The sequence below is a fragment of the Dermochelys coriacea genome, chromosome 3, assembly GCF_009764565.3.
Source record: "Dermochelys coriacea isolate rDerCor1 chromosome 3, rDerCor1.pri.v4, whole genome shotgun sequence".
NCBI classification, from domain to species: domain Eukaryota; kingdom Metazoa; phylum Chordata; order Testudines; family Dermochelyidae; genus Dermochelys; species Dermochelys coriacea.
This window is the reverse complement of record NC_050070.1, coordinates 57,434,798-57,461,832: the sequence shown is the minus strand read 5'-3', so window position 1 is coordinate 57,461,832 and position 27,035 is coordinate 57,434,798. Positions and strand designations below refer to the sequence as shown.

The following is a 27,035-nucleotide window of genomic DNA, read 5'->3' as shown; positions in this document are numbered from 1 at the left end:
ACGGGCTTTGTTGCAAGGATAGGTTCCTGGGTTAGTGGTTCTGTTGCATGGTGTGTGCTTACTGGTGAGTATTTGCTTCAGGTTGGGGGGCTGTCTGTAAGCAAGGAGTGGTCTGTCTCCCAAAATCTGTGAGAGTGATGGGTCGTCCTTCAGGATAGGTTGTAGATCCTTGATGATGCGCTGGAGAGGTTTTAGTTGGGGGCTGAAGGTGATGGCTAGTGGCGTTCTGTTATTTTCTTTGTTGGGCCTGACCTGTAGTAGGTGACTTCTGGGTCCTTCAACAAAAAAACTTCAAAACCAGACTCCAGCGAGAGACTGCTGAATTGGAATTAATTTGCAAACTGGATACAATTAACTTAGGCTTGAATAGAGACTGGGAGTGGATGAGTCATTACACAAAGTAAATCTATTTCCTCATGTTATTTCTCCCCCCGCACCTCCCCTCCCACTGTTCCTCAGATGTTCTTGTTAACTGCTGGAAATGGCCCACCTTGCTTGTCACCATGAAAGGTTTTCCTCCTTCCCCCCACATCCTGCTGGTGATGGCTCATCTTAAGTGATCACTCTCCTTACAGTGTGTATGATAAAACCCATTGTTTCATGTTCTCTGGTGTGTATATAAATCTCCCCACTGTATTTTCCACAAAATGCATCCAATGAAGTGAGCTGTAGCTCACGAAAGCTTATGCTCAAATAAATTTGTTAGTCTCTAAGGTGCCACAAGTACTCCTTTTTCTTTTTGCGAATACAGACTAACACGGCTGCTACTCTGAAACCTATCTATCTAGTGTGTGTATTTCTCCTGTATTTTATTTTTGTGTGTTTTACAGAGAGACAGAGAAGGTGTTCTTATATTTGGGTAATATATACATACTGCAGTCATTATTCATGACAGATTAAATGGACACAATCAGCTGCAGCTATTGTATGTTACATGATCAAAGGCTGCACTGTCAATGGGGTTCTAGTACACATTAGGGAGTGGAGGGCAATATTTGATATATTTGCATCAATTCAGGATGCTGTCCAATGCACATGGGAAAAAGCTATGTTCCACTCTTTTTTAACATAACAATGTAAAATTGGTCTCAAATGGCAGTATAATTGGAGTTTTTCTGGATATCTATGATATGCGATAGTGTACTAAACTGTTGCCTATTAGGCTAATGGAAGTTTCATTCATTTACAGCATAATCTTTGTAATACTTACTTTTAGCCCCAGTAATGCACCTGACTCTTTTGGCATGGTAGTTCTCTTGTTAAGAATAACACGTCCAATTAAGCGATCTCCCTCTTTAGATGGCTGCCACGTTACGGGATGCTATTAGAAAATATCAGTGGAAGCAAAAAAGTGGAAATCTCTTCCTGTTTTACACACACAAATAGAATCAGCTAAATTATTATGTCACAGTAAAGATAAATCCAATTAATCTTTGGCTGCATAATGTCTATGACAAAATTCTCTCTGTTATAATACTATAGTTAGAGCCTACCAAATTCACGGCCATGAAAAATGCATCACGGACTGTGAAATCTGGTCTCCTGCCATGAAACCTGATCTTTGGTCTGCTTTTTCCCTATACTATACAGATTTCACCGGGGAGACCAGTGTTTCTCAAACTGGGGGTCTTGACCTAAAAGGGAATTGCAGGGGGGTCACAAGGTTATTTTAGGGGGGGGTTATGGTATTGCCACCCTTATTTCTGCACTCCCTTCAGAGCTGGGCAGCTGGAGAATGGTGGCTGTTGGCCGGACACCCAGCTCTGAAGGCAGCGTCCCACCAGCAGCAGCGCAGAAGTAAGGGTGGCAACACCATACCCTGCCTCCATTACTTCTGCACTGCTGCCTTCAGAGCTGGGCGGCTCGATAGCGGCAGCTGCTGACTGAGGGCCAAGCTCTGCAGGCAGCACCGTAAAAGTAAGGGTGGCAGTACCATACCAGGCCATCCTTACATGTAGGCTTCTGCTGGTGGTGGCTCTGCCTTCAGAGCTAGGCTCCCAGCCTGCAGCCGCTGATCTCCAGCTGCCCAGCTCTGAAGGCAGTGCCACTGCCAGCAGCAGCACAGAAGTAAGGGTAGCAGTACCAACAGCCCCCCTGCAATGAGCTTGCAACCTTCCCCTCCTCCCCTGACAACTCCTTTTTGGGTCAGGACCCTACAGTTACAACACTGTGAAATTTCAAATTTAAATAGCCGAAATCAAGAAATTTATTATTTTTAAAATCCTATGACCGTGAAATTGACCAAAATGGACAGTGAATTTGGTAGGGCCCTAACTATAGTTCTTGACTCCTGCTTCATTAAATATTTACAATTACCCTTCTTCGTTGTAAAATTATCTCAACACTCAAAATGTGCAAGTGCAGTTATAAAACAGACTTGAAGCGTAATGCATTTAAGATGTATTTCAGCTTGTAAAAATAAATGCATTACTTTGTATTCCATTATTTTGAAAATTCCTTTTAAAAAATAACAGTCCTGTAGAATAATATTTATGTTATTCAGCTTTTTCATATATGTTCATTATATAGTAGAAGTCTGATGATCCTTTTCCCATTGGAGTCAAGGGCAAAAATTCTACTGACATCACTGGTGTCTAACTGATGGCCTAGGCCCTAATGGATTGAAATACAATGCCTCATGTGAAAAAAATCTCTAATACTCAAGTTATTTTTCTAATATAGATTCAGATAGAAAATATCTTCCTGATTTTGATTTTCATGATCTACAAACTTTTTTTTCACATTTTTAGAACAAAGTTCTAATATCAGTGAGTATCTTACTAGACTGAAATTCATAATTTCATAGATTCTAAGATTAGAAGGCACCACTGTGATGCAAATGAAATAATTAACAAACCTCTTAACAATTTATTTCATACCTATAAACCTACATTGCCTATTTCTTACCGAATTGCCAATTTCTTACCGAACTAACAGGGGATGTCTCTCTACTGTGCCACGTGGCAGGATCCAGCCAGTAATAATCCAAGTCACCTGGAAGAATATGAATGGAAAGAAATGTGTAATCTCGTACAAAGAGAAATGTCTGTGAATGCATCACCCGCATGCATGAATTTTAATGTACAATAATTCTATGAAGCAAATGCATAAATTATACCATGATTTGAATGATCTTAAATGTTTTAATTTAGGGACAACAATATATACCAACACTTCAAAAATAAAAATGTGTCACAGTACAAAGACCTTCAGTTTCTCAGTAGTTCACCGAATATCTGCTGCATGACCCAACTTGACTTTCAGTGCTGCTGAAACCCACCTTCCAGTGATAAACGCCCCCTTTCATACCTCTCATCCTTACTGTGATGAACACACAGTGCCAGTCCTTTAAAAAGCTAATTATGATTCTGGAGGAAGCTGCCACTAAAAAGAGACATTTGGTTGCAGCTGACCCAGAGGAGGGGCCAACATCAAACCACAAGAAGAAACTATGAAGTGGTGCCCGTGCACAATGATGATGAGTATTCTAGAGATACAGTTAGGGAAACACACAAAGGGAGCCAGCCATAAAGGAATGCAAGACAGGCTACCAAACAAAATAGCAGTACAGGCACAAAGAAAAGGAGTACTTGTGGCACCTTAGAGACTAATAAATTTATTTGAGCATAAGCTTTCGTGAGCTACAGCTTACTTCATCGGATGCATTTAGTGGAAAATACAGTGTGGAGATTTATATACATAGAGAACATGAAACAATGGGTGTTACCATACACACTGTAACCAGAGTGATCACTTAAGGTGAGCTATTACCAGCAGGAGAGCTGACTTCTGGGTACTCTTCTGGCTCTGTCAATCTGTTTCTTCACTTCAGCAGGTGGGTATTGTAGTTGTAGGAATGCATGATAGAGATCTTGTAGGTGTTTGTCTCTGTCTGAGGGGTTGGAGCAAATGCGGTTATATCGTAGCGCTTGGCTGTAGACAATGGATCGAGTGGTATGATCTGGATGAAAGCTAGAGGCATGTAGGTAGGAATAGCGGTCAGTAGGTTTCCGATATAGGGTGGTGTTTATGTGACCATCGCTTATTAGCACCGTAGTGTCCAGGAAGTGGATCTCTTGTGTGGACTGGTCCAGGCTGAGGTTGATGGTGGGATGGAAATGATTTCAACAATTTCCAATACCCTACAACTACAATACCCACCTGCTGAAGTGAAGAAACAGATTGACAGAGCCAGAAGAGTACCCAGAAGTCACCTACTACAGGACAGGCCCAACAAAGAAAACAACAGAACGCCACTAGCCATCACCTTCAGCCCCCAACTAAAACCTCTCCAACGCATCATCAAGGATCTACAACCTATCCTGAAGGACGAGCCATCGCTCTCTCAGATCTTGGGAGACAGACCAGTCCTTGCTTACAGACAGCCCCCCAATCTGAAGCAAATAGTCACCAGCAACCACACACCACACAACAGAACCACTAACCCAGGAACCTATCCTTGCAACAAAGCCCGTTGCCAAATCTGTCCACATATCTATTCAGGGGACACCATCATAGGTCCTAATCACATCAGCCACACTATCAGAGGCTCGTTCACCTGCGCATCTACCAATGTGATATATGCCATCATGTGCCAGCAATGCCCTTCTGCCATGTACATTGGCCAAACTGGACAGTCTCTTCGTAAAAGAATGAATGGACACAAATCAGACGTCAAGAATTATAACATTCAAAAACCAGTTGGAGAACACTTCAATCTCTCTGGTCACTCGATCACAGACCTAAGAGTGGCTATACTTCAACAAAAAAGCTTCAAAAACAGACTCCAGTGAGAGACTGCTGAATTGGAATTAATTTGCAAACTGGATACAATTAACTTAGGCTTGAATAGAGACTGGGAATGGATGAGTCATTACACAAAGTAAAACTATTTCCCCTTGGTATTTCTCCCTCCCACCCCACCCCCCACTGTTCCTCTGATATTCTTGTTAACTGCTGGAATTAGCCTACCTGCTTGTCACCATGAAAGGTTTTCCTCCTTCCCCCCCCTGCTGTTGGTGATGGCTTATCTTAAGTGATCACTCTCCTTACAGTGTGTATGATAAACCCATTGTTTCATGTTCTCTGTGTGTGTGTATATAAATCTCTCCTCTGTTTTTTCCACCAAATGCATCCGATGAAGTGAGCTGTAGCTCACGAAAGCTTATGCTCTAATAAATTTGTTAGTCTCTAAGGTGCCACAAGTACTCCTTTTCTTTTTGCTATAATTCTTGACGTCTTATTTGTGTCCATTTATTCTTTTACGTAGTGACTGTCCAGTTTGACCAATGTACATGGCAGAGGGGCATTGCTGGCACATGATGGCATATATCACATTGGTAGATGGGCAGGTGAACGAATTATAACATTCAAAAACCTGTTGGAGAACACTTCAATCTCTCTGGTCACTCGATTACAGACCTAAAAGTGGCAATACTTCAACAAAAAAATTCAAAAACAGACTCCAACGAGAGACTGCTGAATTGGAATTAATTTGCAAACTGGATACAGTTAACTTAGGCTTGAACAGAAACTGGGAGTGGATGGGTCATTACATAAAGTAAAACTATTTCCCCATGTTTATCCCCCCACCCCCACCCCCCACTGTTCCTCAGACATTCTTGTCAACTGCTGGAAATAGCCCACCTTGATTATCACTACAAAAGGTCCCCCCCCGCCCCCTGTTGGTAATAGCTCACCTTAAGTTACCACTCTGGTTACAGTGTGTATGGTAACAGCCATTGTTGCATGTTCTCTATGTATATAAATCTCCCCATTGTATTTTCCACTGAATGCATCCGATGAAGTGAGCTGTAGCTCCCAAAAGCTTATGCTCAAATAAATTTGTTAGTCTCTAAGGTGCTACAAGTACTCCTTTTCTTTTTGCGAATACAGACTAACACGGCTGCTACTCTGAAACCTGTCATAGTACAGGCACAGGAAATAATGCCAACAGATTTAACTCAAAGTTGTGATTTTTATTTTTGTTCACGACAGACAGAGGTGACAAGCACTGTGTGTAGAGAGAAGAGACTACTGATAATGCACGCTGGGGCACTCATGAATCCATCGGGTGTTGTAGGGGAAACTCAGTGTATATGTTCGGGAGGACTTGGGAGCAAGTGCAGATTGGAATCGCAGAACCAGTGTTTTGAGGGACTTTGAGGAGAGGGGAGAGCATGTTGCATGCACTGGGGATGAAGTGACAAAGGATGTATAAGCTCACAGGGGGTTGCGTAATGGGGAGGGCTGGAGAACAAATGACTTGGGAGTGTATTTTGACCAGCCAAATATGGAATGTGACTTTACGATGAGAGGGATGGCTACAAAGGGTGTTGGGAAGGACATGGGAAAATGAGACAGGATGGAATGGAACAAATGGGAAGAGAGAGCCTGATGCAATGAGAACAGAGCCTGGGTATGTTGTTTTTGTTTGTTTTTTCAACTTTTTTTTCCCAAAGATCATTTCTCTTTTTTAAAACACAATATTTATATACCCCCTGTACTCTATTACCTTTCATACCTTTGCATTATTATTACCCTTTGTGACAATATAGAGTATTATCAAAAGCAATAGTTGACGCTGAAAAGGGGAACTTATTCTAAACCCTTTTTGAGATGCTAGTAGTATTTATATACCTGATCTTGGCGCCAAAGTAGACAATTTTTTAAGTTTAAATAAAACTGGTGATGTAAAGGAACAAATTAAAACTAGCCAATTTTATCATTTAACATGCAAATAAATAGCTAAAAGAAAACTGAACTATGTAAGCTAAATTCAGCCCTTGAAGTAACTGGAGTTGTCCCACCAAACAATTCATCTTTCACCAAGAGCTGAATTTGGACCTTTACTTTCATATGTGGCACATGGTCTCCTCTTAGTTTGGTGGTGACTCTTTGCTAGGTTTGGAAAAAAACAGCTCATTAAAGAAAGTTTAACATTACCTGCCTTCAAACATATATGCACATTATTTTCCTTATGTTTTTAAGTGATGACAATTCATGCCACACAGTCTGTACTGACAGAGGGTATACTGTGGAGAAAATCTGAACATACTTGTCTCGTGATATGCCTAGGCACACTTTGGTGATTATTAAAAACCCTGTGGTGAAATCCTGGCCTCACTTAAGTCAATGGCAAACTCACATTGACTTCAATGGGGTCAGGATTTCATTTCTAATATGTATTTTACTTCAGAAAATCCCAATTTACTTTTTAGACACACTTTAGACAAAGTGCCTGGGTGCTTTTATTAATTTTTAGAAAGTATAACTATATAAGTGAAGAACACTTTTAGATCATTACTGTTGCTGATACATAGAAATAAACATCCAAACAAAATGGGACATCAGTAACTGAAACAAAACCAAAAACTAAATATAATGTTAACAACAGTAACTTCTCTTACCAACAACAACAACAACAAAAACTTTATATTTTTATCTTCACATCTCAATGTGGCTTGTGTCATGTTTTATATACTGCATAACCCTATCACTAGGACTTGGGATTTCTCAAAACAATGTGTTTATTCAAATTGCTTTAACCAAAGGAGCAATAAACCAACCCAATACCAAGGAGTTACAAATCCCTACCATGAAATTATTTCATATCTAGCTAATACAATCTCAAATTTGTGTCTCAGTGTCCTTGTACTGTACATAACAAATGTTAAAAACTTTGTATAATATAGTACATTTCTAATAAGTGTAAGCCATAGTATCAGACTATTGAAAACTGAACCTGCTGGACCACAAATTCCAATTCCTTCCTCACTTCCCCATGTCAGTACAGTGTGTTTTATATATAGTTGGATTTCCAGTAAATTCCACACCTCAGAGTCCTCAAATGTCTATATACTGCATTTTTCCTATTTTAATATGTCTATGAATTTCATTCTCTTACAGGTGTCTAGATGCCAATTATGTGGACTAAAGGAGGCAGGGATCCTATGGAAAAAAATTGATGTGATCATGTAATATGTACAAGGGAGCTGAACGGAGGTTGTACCCCACCCTCCACTGCTATCCCGCTTGGTTCCTGCCTGTGCCCACACTCCTATCTCTGTCCCTCTGCTCTTATCCTTCCTGCCCCATCCCTCCCATCCCCAAGCTTCTGCTCATGTCTTCCTTCCTCTCCCCCATCTCTCTTTCCTCCTGCCCTGACCATGACCTGGCCTCATCTGCTCCTTCCCTCTCTCCTGTTCACCCTCCCTGTGCTCTTGTCCCTCTCCTGTGATGTTGTTTCTATCTTCACCCCAGTTTTCTTCCCACCTTTGCTCATGGCCTTGCTCCTCCCTCTTGGACTGCTCTTAATCCCCTCAGCATCAAATACCTATTGCTTTCTGCTCCCCTTTGTCCAGCCTTTGTCCTCACCCCTCTCCTGTTTCTCACCTTCTGCATCTCAGTCAGGCTGCCTCCTCCTCTACCCTGCGTGGGCATGAGCATGCAGCCCACTGCTTGGGCGCCAGTAGGGGGATCCATTTTCCAAGGGCAAAATTCTTGTGCCCACTGCCACAGCAGCTTCTGGCAGCTGGGAAGAGGAGCAATTGCAGATAAAGTCCTGCTTAGTCCCTGCAGCTTGGGACAGAGCATGCCCAGAATAGATGGAATCTTTGGAGAATTTAGCTACTGAATTCAAACAAGTCTCAACTGAGCATGGGCAAACTTCAATTTTTTAGAGGCTTATAACTTGGCCATATTTTAGCAAGTTTTCAAAGGGTAAATAAAAGGCCTGACATCAGAGTCACCTCCTGCCAAATGTTAAGCCACTGGCTCCTAAAGCATGGAGGTGCTAAAGCTTCCCAGCAAAACCATTGGAATATTTTTTTAATATGGGCAAAGCAATACATTTTTACCAAACCTCATTCCCGAAAATACCTGAACTATTTTAATTAAAAATCTCCCCCCCCCAACCCTCAAAAAAAAATATTCAACCTGAGTCAGACACCTGGAATGGAAAATTTCAATGAACAGCTTATATTTGGGAAAGTTATAAGCGACTGAAAACATCTTATAAAGTATTCATATAAACTACAACCTGGCACCTGTCCCATCTATAAGAATAGAATACAAGTAGTACTATGATTATAATTATATAATTATGCCAAATTATAAATAATACCAGCAACAGGACTTCCACCACATCCTATAAGAGAATGGTAAATTTCCTACTTGATAATTTCCTTTCTCTTAGCAGCGTCTCCCACAATTTTGATACATATGGGCTCTTACCCTCCTATCTCTAATTTCCAGAGGCAGTTCAAAGGCTGTAGCTCAACCTGTACTAACCGTGCCTTTTTCTCTGGCTTGCTGACAGATGATTCATTCCATAGCTGTGTAAAAACTCATAGAATATGATTCGTAACAATAACTTAAATGCCAAACAATAAACTATGTAGTGTTGGCTACACCCTACAAGCACAACTGTCAAAATTAAACACTGTCCCTAGGTTAGGAAGAGAACCAGAGAGGGTAGAATTGTGGGAGACGCTGCAAGCAGAAAGGAAATTATTGGGTAAGGAATTTACCATTCTGCAGCTCTGTGTCTCCCACAAATTTGATACATATGGGAAATAGCGAGCAGTGAACAGCAGTAGGTAGGGAGAATTAAAGACAGAATGAAATAAGGAAGACCTCCCTAAGTTAATTGCCCAAAATTGTAAAGTTACTACTGGTCCACTGCTTGAAGCTTCCTGCCAAAGGAGGCCTCTGCAGAGGACAGAAAGTCCATGTTACAGTGCCTAATAAAGGTGTTAACTAATGACCACCTTGCTGCCCTGCATTTCTCTGCAGTGGAAGGACAAGCTCCTTCTGCCCACAAAGTCAACATAAATATTGCAGAGTGTGCTTTGATGCCATCTGGACAGGAGTAACTGATGCCTCATATGTTTCTAAGATACAAAGCTTGATCCACTTAGCTAGTATAGCCTGGATATCCTGAGCCGTGGGTACTTCAGATGAAAGGAGACTAACAAGGACCCCGATCTTGTTGATTTGGTGTGCTTGCTACAGATAATTAGCGCTCTTCAAAATCTAAAGTGTGCCACAGCTTTACTGCTAAATGTGGTGGGTTTGGACAGAATGAAGGGAGGCATGGAAAGATGAATTAACCCTAGGCAAGAAAAATTCTGAAATTCTTAGCATCATCTTGTCATTATGGAACACACAATGAGGTTCCTGCATGGGTACAGTTGCCAGTTCAGAAACTTATCTAGCAGACATGATGGCAATCAGAAAACAGGTTTTGATGGATCAGTAGAATGGAGATATTGATATCATTGTTTCAAAAGAGAGTGGGAACATAAGAACACAAGAACGGCCATACTGGGTCAGACCCATGGTCCATCTAGCCCAGTATCCTGTTTTCCGACAGTGGCCAACGCCAAGTGCTTCAGAGGGAACGAACAGATCAGGTATTCATCAAGTGATCCATCCCCTGTCACCCATTTCCTGCTTCTAGCAAACAGAGGCTAGGGACACTTCACAGCATGGTTTTGCATCCCTGCCCATCCTGGCTAAGTGTGGGGCTTTTAACACCAGTGGTAGGCCTTACTTGGGAAAGATTGGTCTAACTACAGGTTTAGACTGCTCAAAGAAATCTGGATATCTGAGGGTTCTTTGTGAATAGGAGGTTACAGCTGACACGTGGCATGCTATAAAGTCCCTTATCTATACCTTCCTGAAGAAAGTTCAAGATAATTGGGATACCAGGATCCTTGGGATTATTGTTGTGTTCTTGACACCCTGAGATAAACCTAGTCCAGATGGAGGAATAGGCCTTTACGGTTAAAGCTCACCTGGAAAAGAAGAGAGTTCCAGTCACTTTGAAAGATAATCCTGGCATGGCTAATTCTTCCCTCTCAATAGCCAGGCTGTCAGCTCCAGACAGACTGGGTCTGGATGGAGCAATGGCCTTTGGTAAAAGATGTCTGGTTTACTGATAGCTACAATTTCAGTTCTATCAAATCGGAAAACCATAGTCTCCTTGGCCATTGTGGAGCTAGCACTATCACCATTGCTGCTTCTTGCCTTATCTTCTGGATCACCTTTCCCAAAAGTGGAAAGGGCAGGAATGCATATAAGAGTTCTTGTAACTATCTGAGGAAAGAGCACCCATCTCCAGGAATTTGGGAGTCTGCTTCCCTGGTGAAGTACATCGGCCGATTGTATTCTTGTGACTGGCAAACAAGTCGACTGCCAGAAGGCCAAACTTCTGCAAAATCAGAGAGAAGACTTCCTGATTCAGGCACCACTCTGCCTTTTGGTAAAGTTCTCCTTTTATATGTATTGCTCCAATGGAAGGGAGAGATCTCACTGTCCATTCCATTATCTCCATTGCTTCTGTGTGTAGAATTACACTCTTTGTTCCACTTTGTTTTTTGATATACATCATAGTTGTGTCTATTTCCGTTCTCATGTGAACTACCTTTGTGGAGGTAGTCAAGGAGCTCTTCTTGGCGTTTATCACAAATCTGTGTGCTTGAAACAGATCCAGTGTCCGCATTGTGGCACTACATGCTGCTGCTTTAGTCAGAGTAATGATCAAGATGTCGTCTAGGAAGGGATCCAGATGAGTGCTCTGAGACCTGAGTCTGGCTATTATTACCACCAGCATCTTAGTAAAAACCCTAGGGGATGACAAAATGGGAGCATATGATACTGGTAGTGGGCTGTGCTGTATGCAAATCTCAGCAGTGTGTGGTGTGATGGTCATAAGAGATGTGCATCTGCTAGATCCACAGAAGCAAAAAAGACATAGATGTTACTATTGAAGCTAGGGTATCCATACAGAATCACATCTTCTTCACCCATTTGTTGAGCTGCTTGAAATCCAAGATGGCTCTGACGCTCCATATGCTTCTGGACAATAAAAAAAAATGGAGTACAGTCCTAAGAACCTTTCTTCTGAGAAAGCCTTTATATTGCTCCTATTTCCAGGAGATATGAGATTTCATTTAACATCAGCTCACATTTTATGGAGTCACTTGGGATGAGGGATTGGATGAGGTGGGGAATTTAGTTCAAGGGCATATTTGCAACTCACTTCTCTTTCACCCATTTGTCTGTGGTCATTTGAGAGCATTCGCCTCAGAAGTGGGAAATTCTGTCTCCTAGATTCAGGTCTGGGTGGAGTCACATTCATTTATTATGATGGTGGGCTGTCAGAGACAATGGATCCCCCTTGGGATTTTCCAACTGATCCCCAGTTCCAGGATTTGTACCTGATATACCTGTGCCTTTCCTCTGTTATCCTTGTTAGGATGGATGAAGGGAGCTTTTTTGTCTGTTGCTAGGTTTGTTGTTCCTCCTTAGAGCACCGAGTTGGAAAGAGAAGGACTATCTCAGTTTGGCAGCACTTTCTGTGACTATTTTGTCTAGTTTTTCCCCAAAGAGGAGAGAACCTGTGAATTTAAATGAGCACTGAATTTATTTGGAGTGAGAGTCAAACTTTCAAGCACAAAGCCAGGTATGGTGTCTGGCTGCTAACATACACTCCATGGTCCCAGCTTAAAAACCTCTTAGCATCTTTCGAGATATCTGTCACAAAGACTGTTGGTAGGGAAATTTTCTTAAGTGTAGACTGCAAGTCAGGATGGCTCTTGCAAAGCATGTAGCTGCCAGAGATGCTCTAAGAGTAGCCAGCAAAAGCTCAAAGTCACTTCTAAGGGTAGCTTCCACCTTTCTACCAGTAGGATCTTTTGGAAAAGAAATCCCTTCAGACTGGATTACCATATCTTCTGCTAGAGATGCCACTGCAGCATTGACCTTTGGTGTATCTGTAATGGCATTTTTTGGCTCTTGCAACTTGTAACATCTAAGTGCATGGCTACTTATACATTTACCTACATCAGGGGTTTCCTCTTTCTCTCTGCTCACATCCTGGAAGGATGAGTGCAGTGGGACTGCTGTCTCAGGTGAGGATTTAGAAGGCAGGTATTTCCCTTTATGCGTGTCCTCTAGTGCCTGCTCAGGTTAGATCTAGATTGTTGATGCATCCTTTTTGCACATGGTTTCGAACATTTCAGGAAAAAATCCTGTGTTGCATTTTTCCATCTCCTGCTTAGAGCCTGAATCTGAGAGTTCCCCTTCCTCAGGGGAGTGGAGGTGTCTGAACCAGAGAACTAATACTTCTTAGGTTTTTTATACTTTTTATTTTTCTTTTAGGTTTTTTTTTTTTGGTTCTTGTTTTGTTTTGTTTTTTAGTCTTTCTGGCTGTGGCCAGGGCATTTTTTGTGTGGCTTGCTTTATGCAGTGCCTTGAATTCTCTGAATATGTCTCCCTCCATGTCCTCCCCCTTAGGGTCCCACTCACCCTTCCCAGGGATGGAGTTTCACTGCTGGAATACCCTGATTTCAGCTGAGAAGAAGGGGAGGCAAGTAAGAGCCCTGCTTCTCTCCCCAGGTAACCTAGGACCCATTTTAGGACTTGGGGGTAGGATGGGATCTGAAGCCCCACAAAGGTTTTTTTTCTTTCCAGTCCTGTTCTGCCCTAGGACTTACCCCTTTGGCTGAAGTCCTTGTGCTTAATATCTCTCTTTGCTCTGCTTCTCCAGATCAGGATTTTCTGTATTGGAGTCATGGTTTCTTGGGATGGGGGGACCCAACGTGCCCGTCAGACTCAGAGCCCCATGTCCTAGCAATGCACGGGTTGGCTGGCTGAGAGCGGGCAGGGCACGATTCATTCTCCGAATAATCTGTAAAGGCTGCCTCAAAAAAAGAACACCACTTGAATTTACCTCAGTGTTTACACAACAGCTCTGCCATGCCTGAGCAGGGCCAGAAGAGTTCAGCTGGGAGGGGCTGCAGTGCTGGCTCCAGGTGGCTAAGAGCACTCTCACTGCTCCACAGATGATCCAGGAGAGAGAGAAGAAAGAAACAGCTGCTCGCTACTGACCGAAAAAAAATGATAAAATCATAAGCTGGCAAAAAAAAAAAAATCACATGCAAAGTGAACTACTGCTTGACTGCTGCTATAGAGCAGATGATATGGAGCAGGCCGGAGCAAGGAGCATGGCTATCAAGGGCTGTGATATAGCTTTGAACTGACTCCGGAAACTGCAGACAGGAGGGGAATAGCTCATACCTATCAGAATTGTGGGAGACACTGAGCTACAGAATTTATTAAGTGTTTTTTCTTAACATCCAGGCTAAATTATCTTACACTTGATTTCTTATTTTAACTCATAATTATAGTGTCTTAGAATACTCCAAACAAATCCATCCTTTTGCTATAATTGCCATTCTTCAAATATTTGTGTTTTTTCCAGATCATTTCTTAATCTTTTTACCAAAGCTATACATATCTAGTTCTTTTAACCTTCCCTTGTAGGGCAGACAAAGGCCTGGCCTAATCACAAATTTTGTGCCAATATAACTCTTTTAGGGATGTGATTTTTTTTTACTGAAATAATTATATCACTAAAAACCATACTGTAGATGTGATTATAGCAGTATAAAAGTGCTTATACCAGCAAAGATTGTTCTTCTTCCTGTAGGTGAAGGGGAATAAGCTACACTAGTATAAGCACTTTTATATAAGTATATATATATGTATATAGATAGATAGATACATAAAATACACACACACACACACACACTGGTATAATTAAAGCAGTAGAACTTTTGTATGCAGACATGTTCAACTTTATTCCTCTACCCTGAATCCCCTTTTTATACCATTCTTGTATTATATAATCATAGAAATGTAGGCCTGGAAGGAACCTCAAAAGGTCTTCTAGTCCATTTCCCTGCACTCAGGGCAGGACTAAATATCTAGACCATCCCTGACAGGTGTTTGTCCAACCTGATCTTAAAAATCTCCAATGATGGAGATTCCGCAACCTCCCTAGGCAATTTATTTCAGTGCTTAACTACCCTGACAGTTAGGTTGTTTTTCCTAATGTCCAACCTAAACAATCCTTGCTGTAATTTAAGCCAATTGCTTCTTGTCCTATCCTCAGAGGTTAAAGAAAACAATTTTTCTCCTTTAACAACCTTTTATATACTTGAAAACCAAGAGAACAATTTTTCTCCTTTTAACAACCTTTTATATACTTGAAAACTATAATCATGCTATATACTTGAAAACTGTTATCGTGTCCCCCCTCAGTCTTCTCTTCTCCAACCTAAGCAAACCCAATCTCCCCTCATAAGTCATGTTTTCTAGACTTTTAATAATTTTTGTTGCTCCTCTCTGGACTTTCTCCAATTTGTCCACATCTTTCCTGAGATGTGGTGCTCAGAACTGGACACAATACTACAGCTGAGGCCTAATAAGTACAGAGTACAGCAGAAGAATTACCAGGGTACAAAATATATCGGAAGGATAGAACAGGTCATACGGGTGGGGGAGTGGCACTATATGTGAAAGAAAGCATAGAATCAAATGAAATAAAAATCATAAATGGATCAAACTGTACCATAGAATCTCTATGGATAGAAATTCCATGCTCTAATAATAAAAATATAGTGGTAGGGATATATTATTGACCACCTGACCAGGATGGTGATAGTGACTGTGAAATGCTCAGGGAGATTAGAGAGGCTATTAAAATAAAAAACTCAATAATAATAATGGAGGATTTCAATTATCCCCATATTGACTGGGTACATGTCACCGCAGGACCAGATGCAGAGATAACGTTTTTTGACACCTAAATGACTGCTTCTTGGAGCAGCTGATCCTGGAACCCACCAGAGGAGGTTTAATTCTTGATTTAATCGTAAATGGATCACAGGATCTGGTCCAAGAGGTGAATATAGCTGGACCACCTGGTAATAGTGACCATAATATAATTAAATTTAATATCCCTGTGGCAGGAAAAACACCGCAGCAGCCCAACACTGTAGCATTTAATTTCAGAAAGGGGAACTACAGAAAAATGAGGAGGTTAGTTAAACAGAAATTAAAGGGTACAGTGCCAAAAGTGAGATCTGTGCAAGTTATGTGAAAACTTTTTAAAGACACCATAATGGAGGCTCAACTTAAATGTATACCCCAAATTAAAAAATATAGTAAGAGAACAAAAAAGTGCCACTGTGGCTAAACAATAAAATAAAAGAAACTGTGAGAGCAAAAAGGCATCTTTTAAAAAGTGGAAATTAAATCCTAGTGAGGAAAATAGAAAAGAGCATAAACACTGGCAAATGAAATGTAAAAATACAATTAGGAAGGCCAAAAAAGAATCTGAGGAACAGTTAGCCAAAGACTCAAAAAGTAATAGCAACTTTTTTTTTAAGCACATTAGAAACAGGAAGCCTGCTAAACAACCAGTGAGGCCACTGGACGATCGAGGTGCTAAAGGTGCACTTAAGGACAATAAGGCCATTGTGGAGAAACTAAATGAATTCTTTGCATCGGTCTTCACAGCTGTGGATGTGAGGGAGATTCCCAAACCTGAGTCATTCTTTTTAGGTAACAGATCTGAGGAACTGTCCCAGATTGAGGTATCATTAGAGGAAGTTTTGGAACAAACTGATAAATTAAACAGCAATAAGTCACCAGGACCAGATGGTATTCACCCAAGAGTTCTGAAGGAACTCAAATGTGAAATTGCAGAACTGTGGTTTGTAACCTATCATTTAAATCAGCTTCTGTACCAGATGACTGGAGGATAGCTAATGTGACGCCAATTTTTAAAAAGGGCTCCAGAGGTGATCCCGGCAATTACATGCCTGTAAGCCTGACTTCAGTACTGGGCAAACTGATTGAAACGATAATAAAGAATAATATTGTCAGACATATAGATGAACATAATTTGTTGAGGAAGAGTCAACATGGTTTTAGTAAAAGGAAATCATGCCTCACCAATCTAGTAGAATTCTTTGAGGGGTTATATAAGCATGTGGACCAGGGGGAGCCAGTGGATATAGTTAGTATACTTAGAATTTCAGAAAGCCTTTGACAAGGTCCCTCAACAAAGGCTCTTACGCAAAGTAAGCTGCCATGGGATAAGAGGGAAGGTGATCTCATGGATTGGTAACTGGTTAAAAGATAGGAAACAAGTCTAGGTATAAATAGTCAGTTTTCAGAATGGAGAGAGATAAATAGTGGTGTCCCAGAGGGGTCTGTTCTGGGACCAGTCCTAGTCAACATATTCATAAATGATCTGGAAAAAAGGATAACAGTGAGGTGGCAAAATTTGCGGATGATACAAAACTATTCAAGATAGTTAAGACCCAGACAGAGTGAAGAGGTACAAAAGGATATCTCAAAACTGGGTGACTGGGCAACAAAATGGCAGATGAAATGTAATGTTGATAAATGCAAAGTAATGCACACTGTAATGTAATGCATAATCCCAACTATGCATATAAAATGATGGGGTCTAAATTAGCTGTTACCACTCAAGAAAGAGATCTTGGAGTCATTGTGGATAATTATCTGAAAACATCCACTCAATTTGCAGCAGCAGTCAAAAAAGCGAACAGAATGCTGGGAATTATTAAGAAGGGGACAGAAAATATCATGTTGCCTCTATATAAATCTATGGTACGCCGACATCTTGAATACTGTGGGCAGATGTTGTTGCCCCATCTCAAAAAAGATATACTGGAATTGGAAAAGGTTCAGAAAAGGGCAACAAAAATTATTAGGGGTATGGAATGGCTTCTGTATGAGGAGAGATTAATAATTCTGCGACTTTTGATCTTGGAAAAGAGACGGCTAAGGGGAGATATTATAGAGGTCTATAAAATCATCACTGGTGTAGAGAATGTAGATAAGGAAGTGTTGTTTACTACTCATGACACAAGAACTAAGGGTCACCAAATGAAATTAATAGGCAGCAGGTTTAAAACAAATAAAAGGAAGTATTCTTTCACACAACGCACAGTCAACCCATAGAACTCCTTGCCAGAGAATGTTGTGAAGGCCAAGACTATAACAGGGTTAAAAAAAGAACTAGATAAGTTCATGGAGGATAGGTCCATCAATGGCTATTAGCCAGGATGGGCAGGTACGGTGTCCCTAGCCTCTGTTTGCCAGAAGATGGGAATAGGTGACAGGGGATGAATCATTTGATCATTAGCCTGTCCGTTCATTCTCTCTGGGGCACCTGGCATTGTCCACTGTTGCAAGACAGGATACTGGAGTTGATGGACCTTTGGTCTGACCCATTATGGCCGTTCTTATGTTCTTATAACCTGCATTGGACTAAGTTCTGATCTGATTTAAAACCCATGTAATTCTTATGTTCTTGTGTCTTGCTTACAACACTCCTGCTAATCCCAGAATTATGTTTGCTTATTTTTACAATAGTGTTACACTGTTGACTCATATTTAGCTTGTGATCCACTGTGACCCCCAGATCCCTGGGTCCCATGAACCAAAAAAAAATTTTGGTTACATATACACAATGACATTTTTCTTCTTATTGTTGTGTGTGTGTGTGTGTGCGCGCGCGCGCCTTTACTCTCTTATTGCTGTCTCCGTTAGCAAAAATTGTAAAGCAACAAGAACAATTTCAGGAAGTTTACAAAAGAACATGTTTCTAATTACCAAATGAGTAACTTATAGGAAAGCTTTAACTACTACTTTAAAACAGATTTTTAAAACACCCATCCAAATGTAAAACCATGGAGCAATTCAAACAAATGATGTACTTTGAAAATAAGCATATTAAAAAGTTGTGCTGGAGATTTTTCTACATTACAAAAAATGTCAAGGAATTAATGATCAATGATTATGACTTACTCTTAGGTATATGATAAAAATACATTACATTACAACTCATATTTTACCTATGATTAATGATGGAATGAAACAGATAAATGCATACTCATCAAAATCTACTTCCTGAAAAAAAATTCAAAATGCTGTGTCCTGTCAATGACAAAATATATTCTCTGTTATTATCTTTTCTACTGTGTAATTAATATTACTGGTCTATGGGAGATAGAGTTGATTTGTAATTTTATCAGTTTAACTGGAATAAATTGATAGAATATTTGATGAATAGTATATGCCCCAGTCTTCAATCAGAATATGGAAATAAACAAAACTGACTATCCTCATTTAATTATAACACCCAATCCTATCCCTTCCAACTCCCAGCACTACGATATATCCCATTTGATTTATTAGTATCTAAGACTGGTTGTTACGGAAAAGATCCCTTCAAAATAAGGATAACGGATATCTTCAGCAACAAAGTAGTGACTCCTTCAAATATGTTTCCCTAATAATATGTTATGACCATACTATCAGCAAATTTTACCATTTGGGGTGAAGCCCTTCCATTAAATCAGCAGGGCAGATCTGAGGTAAATAGCAAAAATGATGGGTTTATCTGAATTGCAAAGCTGAAATGCGAGAGCAATTCTGAAAATGTTCTACAGCTCTTTTGTGCAAAATGAAGGAAAACTGTATCCACATCCTTCAGACTGCTACACAGAAAATTACCACAAACTCACTATCAACACAAAGAAACTCAAACATCAGGTGGTTTGCCATCTTCCCTCACAAGCAGAGTCTTCATGAGTAACAGGACTAGCTTTAGAGAGACAAGGTGTGTGAGGTAAAATCTTTTATTGGACCAACTTCTGTGGATGAGAGAGAGACAAGCTTTCGAGTTTACACAGACAGTGTTCACTCCCCACCTTCCAAATCTCATAAAACCAAGCAGAGCTAATTGAAATTTGTCAAGACACATTTTACAATAATAGACAATGTTTTGCAACTTTGGGGTAAAACAGAAGTGGCATTTGCAAGATATTTGGATATTTTTTTAAAAATAAGAGTATTATTGGAAGGCTTAAAATGGAGGAGTGGGTGCCAACTGCAGTAAATGTTAAGACATTTTCAATTTTGTCTTTTAATAAAGATTTTTGTGCAGGAAAATATTCATGTGCACCTTTTACATTTTAGTAATTCTTCATATTACTGTACATTATATTTTATATTAAAAAGTAGTTTAGCAATATTTAAAATTTAAAGAGTATATTGGTATTCCAATTACAAACATCCCAAATTTAAAGCAAATTCTCCTCAAACTCCAGACCAAAACTTAATGGTTTAGGTACATCTCTAATGCAGACAAAAATTTCAACAGAGATAAGTATATACAAAGGGATTTCATAAACAGATTTTAGAACTATTTCAAAGTTTTAAAGAGGAGAAAAGCTAAAACCATTTTGAAACTATTTCTGCCTAATCTCACAGAAACACACATCCCTGAGTCTGGATTTTTCATAAGGCTCACTTGAGCTCCAGTAAGCAGCTTTTCAGAGATTCAGCTCCCACTAAACAAAACAGTATGCTCTGTTTGAACAGTCAATCTCCCTTAGGGAGAAAACATCACGTGCCTGTGAATCAATAGATAACAGTTGATCCCAATGTCAGTGTGCATCAAGTTTATTAATGTCTCTTTTCTAACAGGAGTGACACGAGCCAGACAATTGGGCAAGTCTTCTTCCCAGCTCTGAGGACTATTAATGACAACCTCCTAACTGCAACATGAGATCTGCATGGTGAGCAACAAGAGATGTTGCTCCTATAGGTAGAGCCCTACCAAATTCACGGCCATGAAAAACGCATCACAGACCGGGAAATCTGGTGTCCCCCCGGTGTAATGTGGCCTTTCATATGCTTTTACGCTATACTATACAGATTTCATGGGGAAGACCAGTGTTTCTCAAATTGGGGGTCCTGACCCAAAAGGGAGCTACAGAGAAGTCGCAAGGTTAATTTGGGGTGGGGGTCACATTATTGCCACCCTTACTTCTGCATTGCCTTCAGAACTGGGTGGCTGGAGAGGGGCGGCTGCTGACTGATGGCCCAGCTCTGCAGGCAAGAGCACAGAACTAAGGGTAGCAATACCATATCATGCCATGCTTACTTCTACGCTGCTGCTGGCAGCATCTCTGCCTTCAGAGCTTGGATCCCAGCCAGCAGCTGCCACTCTCCAGATGCTCAGCTCTGAAGGCAGCGCTGCTGTCAGCAGCAGCTGAGAAGTAAGGGTAGCAGTACCACAACCCCCCAGCAATAATCTTGTGACCTCGCCACAACTCCTTTTTGGATCAAGACACTTACAATTACAACACTGTGAAATTATGATTTTTTTAATCCTATGACCGTGAAATTGACCAATATGGACTGTGAATTTGGTAGGGCCCTACCTATAGGTGGGCAGGCCATAAGAATCAGTCTGTATACCTGTGTTGCTCAATTGAACTATCAGAAAGCAGTAGCTGTTGTCATCCTGCTGCAGTTGGAAGCAGGAGAATCATGAGACTTGGATCTCCCCAGACTCTTGAACTAGCAGAAATGCTCTCACTACCACCAGACAGTGACAGGAGGAGGAAGTGTATGAGCTTATGAAGCCCCTTCCTTTCCCCTGGTCACAGCAGACTTCATCTACCATCAGTGAGGAGCAGCAACAGAAGCTGCTTTGTTGCTGAGGGCAGGAGAGGCTGAGACCTCACTCGTGAACCTGGACTTTGACCCCTGTAAACTATACTGAATCACCTGGTACCAGTGGATCTCATCTGACTGGCTCTTTCTTTCTCACTTATAATAGAATGAAGTAACTGCAGTAGGTGTGGATTGGAGATGAGAAAGGTATTAAGAAATGACAGGACTGACACCAGGAAAAAGAAGGGTTGGACTAGAGTAAAACTGAATGAAAGAGGAAGATAAGATTAAAATTAACACTATGTTAAACAAAAGGAGCATGAAGAAGGTGTAAGATTCCTTAGTTCACACTGTAATAGGAACAAACTGTGTTTTGTTGGGTTTTTTTATATATATAACATGGAAACAACAACTACAACAATTTTAGCACTTTGCTTTTGTTTCACCTCATTATCTGTAATGCTCTATTTACATAGTAAGTTCTTGGGAGATGCTTTTTATATGTATCTGTACATATAAAGCGCTTGGCACAATACAGCTAATAAATAATAATATCAAAGCAGGTTAGTAACAAAATTGTTGTGGCCCATTCATATGAACCAAAAATACTTAAGCATGGCCAAATTCAGTCACCAATTCCTTAAGGAAGATCTAAGGAGCATCCTTAGGATGAACACTTCCAGTATCAGTACCTCACATCATATGAATGTGTAAGTACTTTCTGCAGTCCCTTCTGCTCTCTATAAAGTGACAGTGGCTGCTTACCAACATCTCCCCACACTTGCAGGCAAGTGTAAGCTCTTTGGAAAGCCACCTACTGAAGAGGAAAACTGCAGGGCAAAGGGGATTAAAAATAAATCGTTTTCCAGCTTGAACCCTTATTGCAACCAATAGAGAATATCACCTCACTACCATAGCATGTGTACACCCATTATGGTGGAAGCCTTTCAAAGGTTTGCAACTTCCTTCTTTGAACAATGTAGTATTCTGTGGCTACAGTACAGCCATCTATCTCAGGAACCCTTGTCAATGTACCCAGGTATGTGGGACCCCACAATGCAAGGTATTGTTGGCAACCTGTGTCCAGGTCTTTTGGCAAAGAAAACTTAGATAGACATTGCTTGAAGTATAGTGGTTGCCATTAGAAGTTAACTCAACTATTTTTAGCATTGGTAACAATTGTTGTATCTAAGCATTTGTCTACCCAGGAGCACTCAGGAAAGTTAATCAAATTAGCTAACGGTGTGAATGTAATGTGGATTTAAAGTGGAAACCCATTTTCAGAACATGAACCTCTTACATTAAACCTCCTTTCATTCAGAATCAAAATTACTTTAATTTGGCTTATTTTAAAGGTTTCCATTTATAATGGATTCGTTCATCCCTCGCATGGACAATTAAACTAAACTGAATTAAGGTCATTTTAATTCTGAATGAGAGTGTCCACATAGGAGTTAAATGCAGTCTAACTAATCCACTTTTAATTAATCTTTAGTTAATTTGGATTAAATTTTCTGAGTGTCCCTGACTAGATAAGCCCTCAGATACACCACTACTGTATGGCACTGTTAGAAAACATCAACTTTTTTGCAGCAACCACTGTAAATCTTTGGGTGAGAGAGCTTTGTAAGAACCATGGACACACACACAATATATATATAAAGACTTCTGACAAGAATTTCATATGGACCTTCATGTATTGATAAGCTTTTAGCACAAGTTGTTTTCTACTGGATTTCATTAGACTCCTGAACTCCTTGTATTAGAAAAGGGGTTCTTATACTTTTCCGTAGATCAGAATATACTTTAGTACAAAGATTATCTCATGGACACTTCCCCTCCTTCATGATCAGCAGGAGTACCTCCCCGCCCATCACAGTTACAGAGACTATCACCTCCCATTTGTGATGACCCCTCTGGCAAATAGGCAGTTGCTTATATAGAAAACTAGTATTAGGAATACAGTTAAAATAATTTTATCTGCACCATCTGACTAGCCAGCTACCACACCTTAAAACCTCTCTGTTAAAAAATCCAGAGACTGTGAATTTTCTCCACTATGAAATGAATTCTTTTCATAGAATCATAGAACTGGAAGGGACCTTGAGAGGTCATCTAGTCCAGTCCCCTGCATTCAAGGAAGGACTAAGTATTATCTAGACCATCCCTGACCGGTGTTTGTCCAACCTGCTCTTAAAAATCCCCAATGATGGAGATTCCACAACCTCCCTAGCCAATTTATTCCAGTGCTTAACCACTCTGATAGTTAGGAAGTTTTTCCTAATGTCCAACCTAAACTGCCCTTGCTGCAATTTAAGCCCATTGCTTCTTGTCCTTATTGAATTTCACCCTATTTACTTCAGACCATTTCTCCAGTTTGTCCAGAGCATTTTGAATTTTAATCCTATCCTCCAAAGCACTTGCAATGCCTCCCAGCTTGGTATCATCCGCAAACTTTATAAGTGTACTCTCTATGCCATTATATAAATCATTGATGAAGATATTGAAAAGAAACAGACCCAGAACCAATCCCTGCGGGACCCCACTCATTATGCCCTTCCAGCATGACTGTGAACCACTGATAACTACTCTCTGGGAATGATTTTCCAACCAGTTATGCACCCACCTTAAAGTTGCTCCACCTAGGTTGTATTTCCCTAGTTTGTTTATGAGAAGGTCATGCAAGACAGTATCAAAAGCCATACTAAAGGTCAAGGTATACCACACCTACCACCTTCTCCCTAACAGGGCTTGATACCCTATCAAATAAAGCAATCAGGTTGATGTGACATGATTTGTTCTTGACAAATCCATGCTGATGATTATTTATCACCTTATTATCTTCCAGGTGTTTGCAAATTGATTGCTTAATTATTTTCTCCATTATCTTTCCGGGTACAGAAGTTAAGCTGACTGGTCTATAATTACCCGGATTGTCCTTATTTCCCTTTTTATAGATGGGCACTATATTTGCCCTTTTCCAGTCTTCTGGAATGTCTCTTGTCTTCCATGACTTTTCAAAGATAATTGCTCATGGCTCCGATATCTCCTTAGTCAGCTCCTTGAGTATTCTAAGCCGCATTTCATCAGGTCCTGGAGATTTGAAGACATCTGACTTGTCTAAGTAATTTTTGACTTGATCTTTCCCTATTTTAGACTCTGAACCTATCTCATTTTCACTGGCATTCACTATGTTAGACAGCCAATCGCCACCAACCTTCTTGGTAAAAACCGAAACAAAGAAGTCATTAAGTACCTCTGCCATTTCCACATTTTTGGTTATTGTCTTTCTCCCCTCATTGAGTAACGGGCCTACTCTGTCCTGGGTCTTCCTCTTGCTTCTAATGTATTTGTAGAATGTTTTCTTGTTTCCTTTTATGTCCCTAGCTAGTCTGATCTCGTTTTGTGCCTTGGCTTTTCTAATTTTGTCCCTACATACTTGTGTTATTTGTTTATATTCATCCTTTGCAATTTGACCTAGTTTCCACTTTTTGTAGGACTCTTTTTGAGTTTTAGATCATTGAAGATCTTCTGGTTAGACAGGGTGGTCTCTTGCCATATTTCCTATCTTTCCTATGCAGTGGGATAGTTTGCTCTTGTGCCCTTAATAATGTGTCTTTGAAAAACTGCCAACTGTCTCCAGTTGTTTTTCCCCTTAGACTTGCTTCCCAGGGGATTTTACCTATCAACTCCCAGAGTTTGCTAAAGTCTGCCTTCTTGAAATCCATTGTTTTTATTGTGCTGTTCTCCCTCCTACCATTCCTTAGAATCATGAACTCTACCATTTCATGATCACCTTCACCCAAGTTGCCTTCCCCTTTCAAATTCTCAACCAGTTCCTCTCTATTTGTCAAAATCAAATCTAGAACAGCCTCCCCCCAGTACCTTACTCCACCTTCTGAAATAAAAAAAATCTCCAATACATTCTAAGAACTTGCTGGAAAATCTGTGCCCTGCTGTGTTATTTTCCCAGCAGATGTCTGGGTAGTTGAAGTCAGTGATGAGCTGCCAAAATCTTAACAACCTGTTCCCTCCTCACCCCACGAGGGGGTCATGCCCAACCCCAGGACTCCTGCTCCATCCAGCCCCCACGTTCCTTGATGCCCCCCACCAGACCGCTGCCCCATCCACCCCCCCGTCCCCTGACTGCCCCCAGAACCAGGCAGGAGGGTCTCGTAGGCCACTGTAGTGGGTGCCCACCCCTCCCCTAAGAGCCAGAGGGACCTGCCGGGGGGCGAGGTGGGGAGTCCTGGCATTGCCTTCCTGGGGCAGCTCCCAGGAAGCATCCGGCAGGTCCTTCTGGATCCTAGGGGCAGGGTAGCATAGCTAGTGGGGAGCAGGGGGAGAGGCCGTGCCCCCCACTGATCATATCAAAAGTGGCACCTTAGGCACCAACTCCGTGGATGCTCTGGGGCTGGAGTACCTACTGGGAAAATTTGGTGGGTGCAGAGCCCCCCACCGGCAGCTCCCCACCCTGCCCTGTGCCCAGCCCCAGCTCCCCTCACCTCCGCCTCCACCCCTGAACGCGCCGCCCCACTCTGCTTCTCTGCCGCCTCCCCACCCCCCGGCTTCCCCTGAATCAGCTGTTTGCGTGGGAAGCCTGGGAGGGCTGAGAAGTAAGCGGCGGCTTCGCGCTCAGGCCCAAGGAGGCAGAGGTGAGCTGGGGTGGGGAGCGGTTCCCCTGCACACTCCCACCCCTCTGGGTTACCTGCTGCAGCGCGGGCGGTCCTCCTCACACCCCCCTGCCCCAGCTCTCCTCCGCTCCGCCTTCTTGGGCCTGAGAGCGAAGCCACTGCTTGCTTCTCAGCCTTCTCAGGCTTCCCGCGCGAACAGCTGATTCACGGGAAGCCGGGGGAGAAAAAGCAGAGATGGGCGGAGAGTAACTCAGGGGCAGAGGTGGAGGCGGAACGGAGGTGAGATGGGACCGGGCGCGGGGCAGGGAGCTGCCGGTGGGGGCTCTGCACCCACCAAATTTTCCCTGTAGGTGCTTCAGCCCCGGAGCACCCATGCAGTCGGTGCCTAAGGCACAACTTTTGGCTGGTTGTTAAATTTAGCAGCCCTTTTAGAACTGGTGGTCCCTTGGGGGACCACCAGTTCTAAAAGGGCTGCTAAATTTAACAACCGGTTCCAGCGAACCGGTGCGAACCGGCTTCAGCTCACCACTGGTTGAAGTCCCACATCACCACAAAGTCCTGTGCTTTGGAAGATTTTGTTAGTTGTTTTAAAAAAAAACCTCATCCATCTCTTCTTCTTGGCTTGGTGATCTGTAGTAGACCCCTACCATGACATCACCCTTGTTTTTTACCCCTTTTATCCTTTTATCCTTACCCAGAGACTTTCAACAAGTCTGTCTCCTATTTCCATCTCAACCTCAGTTCAAGTGTGTACATTTTTTATATATAACCCAACACTTCCTCCCTTTTTTCCCTGCCTGTCCTTCCTGAGCAAGCTGTATCCTTCTATACCAATATTCCAGTCATGTGTATTAACCCACCAAGTCTCCGTGGTGCCAACTATGTCATAGTTGTGTTTATTTACTAGCATTTTGAATTCTTCTTGCTTATTCCCCATACTTCTCACGTAAGTATACAGACATCTAAGATACTGATTTGATTTTTACCCCCCCCCAGTTTTGTCTTGTCTTTTCCTTTTGTCTTATTTTTCCTTATTTCTGCTATAAC

At 41.4% G+C, this 27,035-nt stretch overlaps 1 protein-coding gene across 49 annotated transcripts in view; it reads right to left on the bottom strand.

The window, feature by feature from the left end:
- RIMS1 (regulating synaptic membrane exocytosis 1) overlaps positions 1-27,035 on the bottom strand; it is a 490,129-nt gene that overhangs the window by 200,391 nt on the left and 262,703 nt on the right. For all 49 annotated transcript variants that reach the window (XM_043510483.1, XM_043510486.1, XM_043510457.1 and 46 more), the window contains 2 exons: positions 2,927-2,994; positions 1,211-1,321 (listed from right to left, as the gene is read on the bottom strand). In XM_043510483.1, the coding sequence (XP_043366418.1) occupies positions 1,211-1,321; positions 2,927-2,994 (179 nt within the window). The remainder of the gene's footprint in view (positions 1-1,210; positions 1,322-2,926; positions 2,995-27,035) is intronic.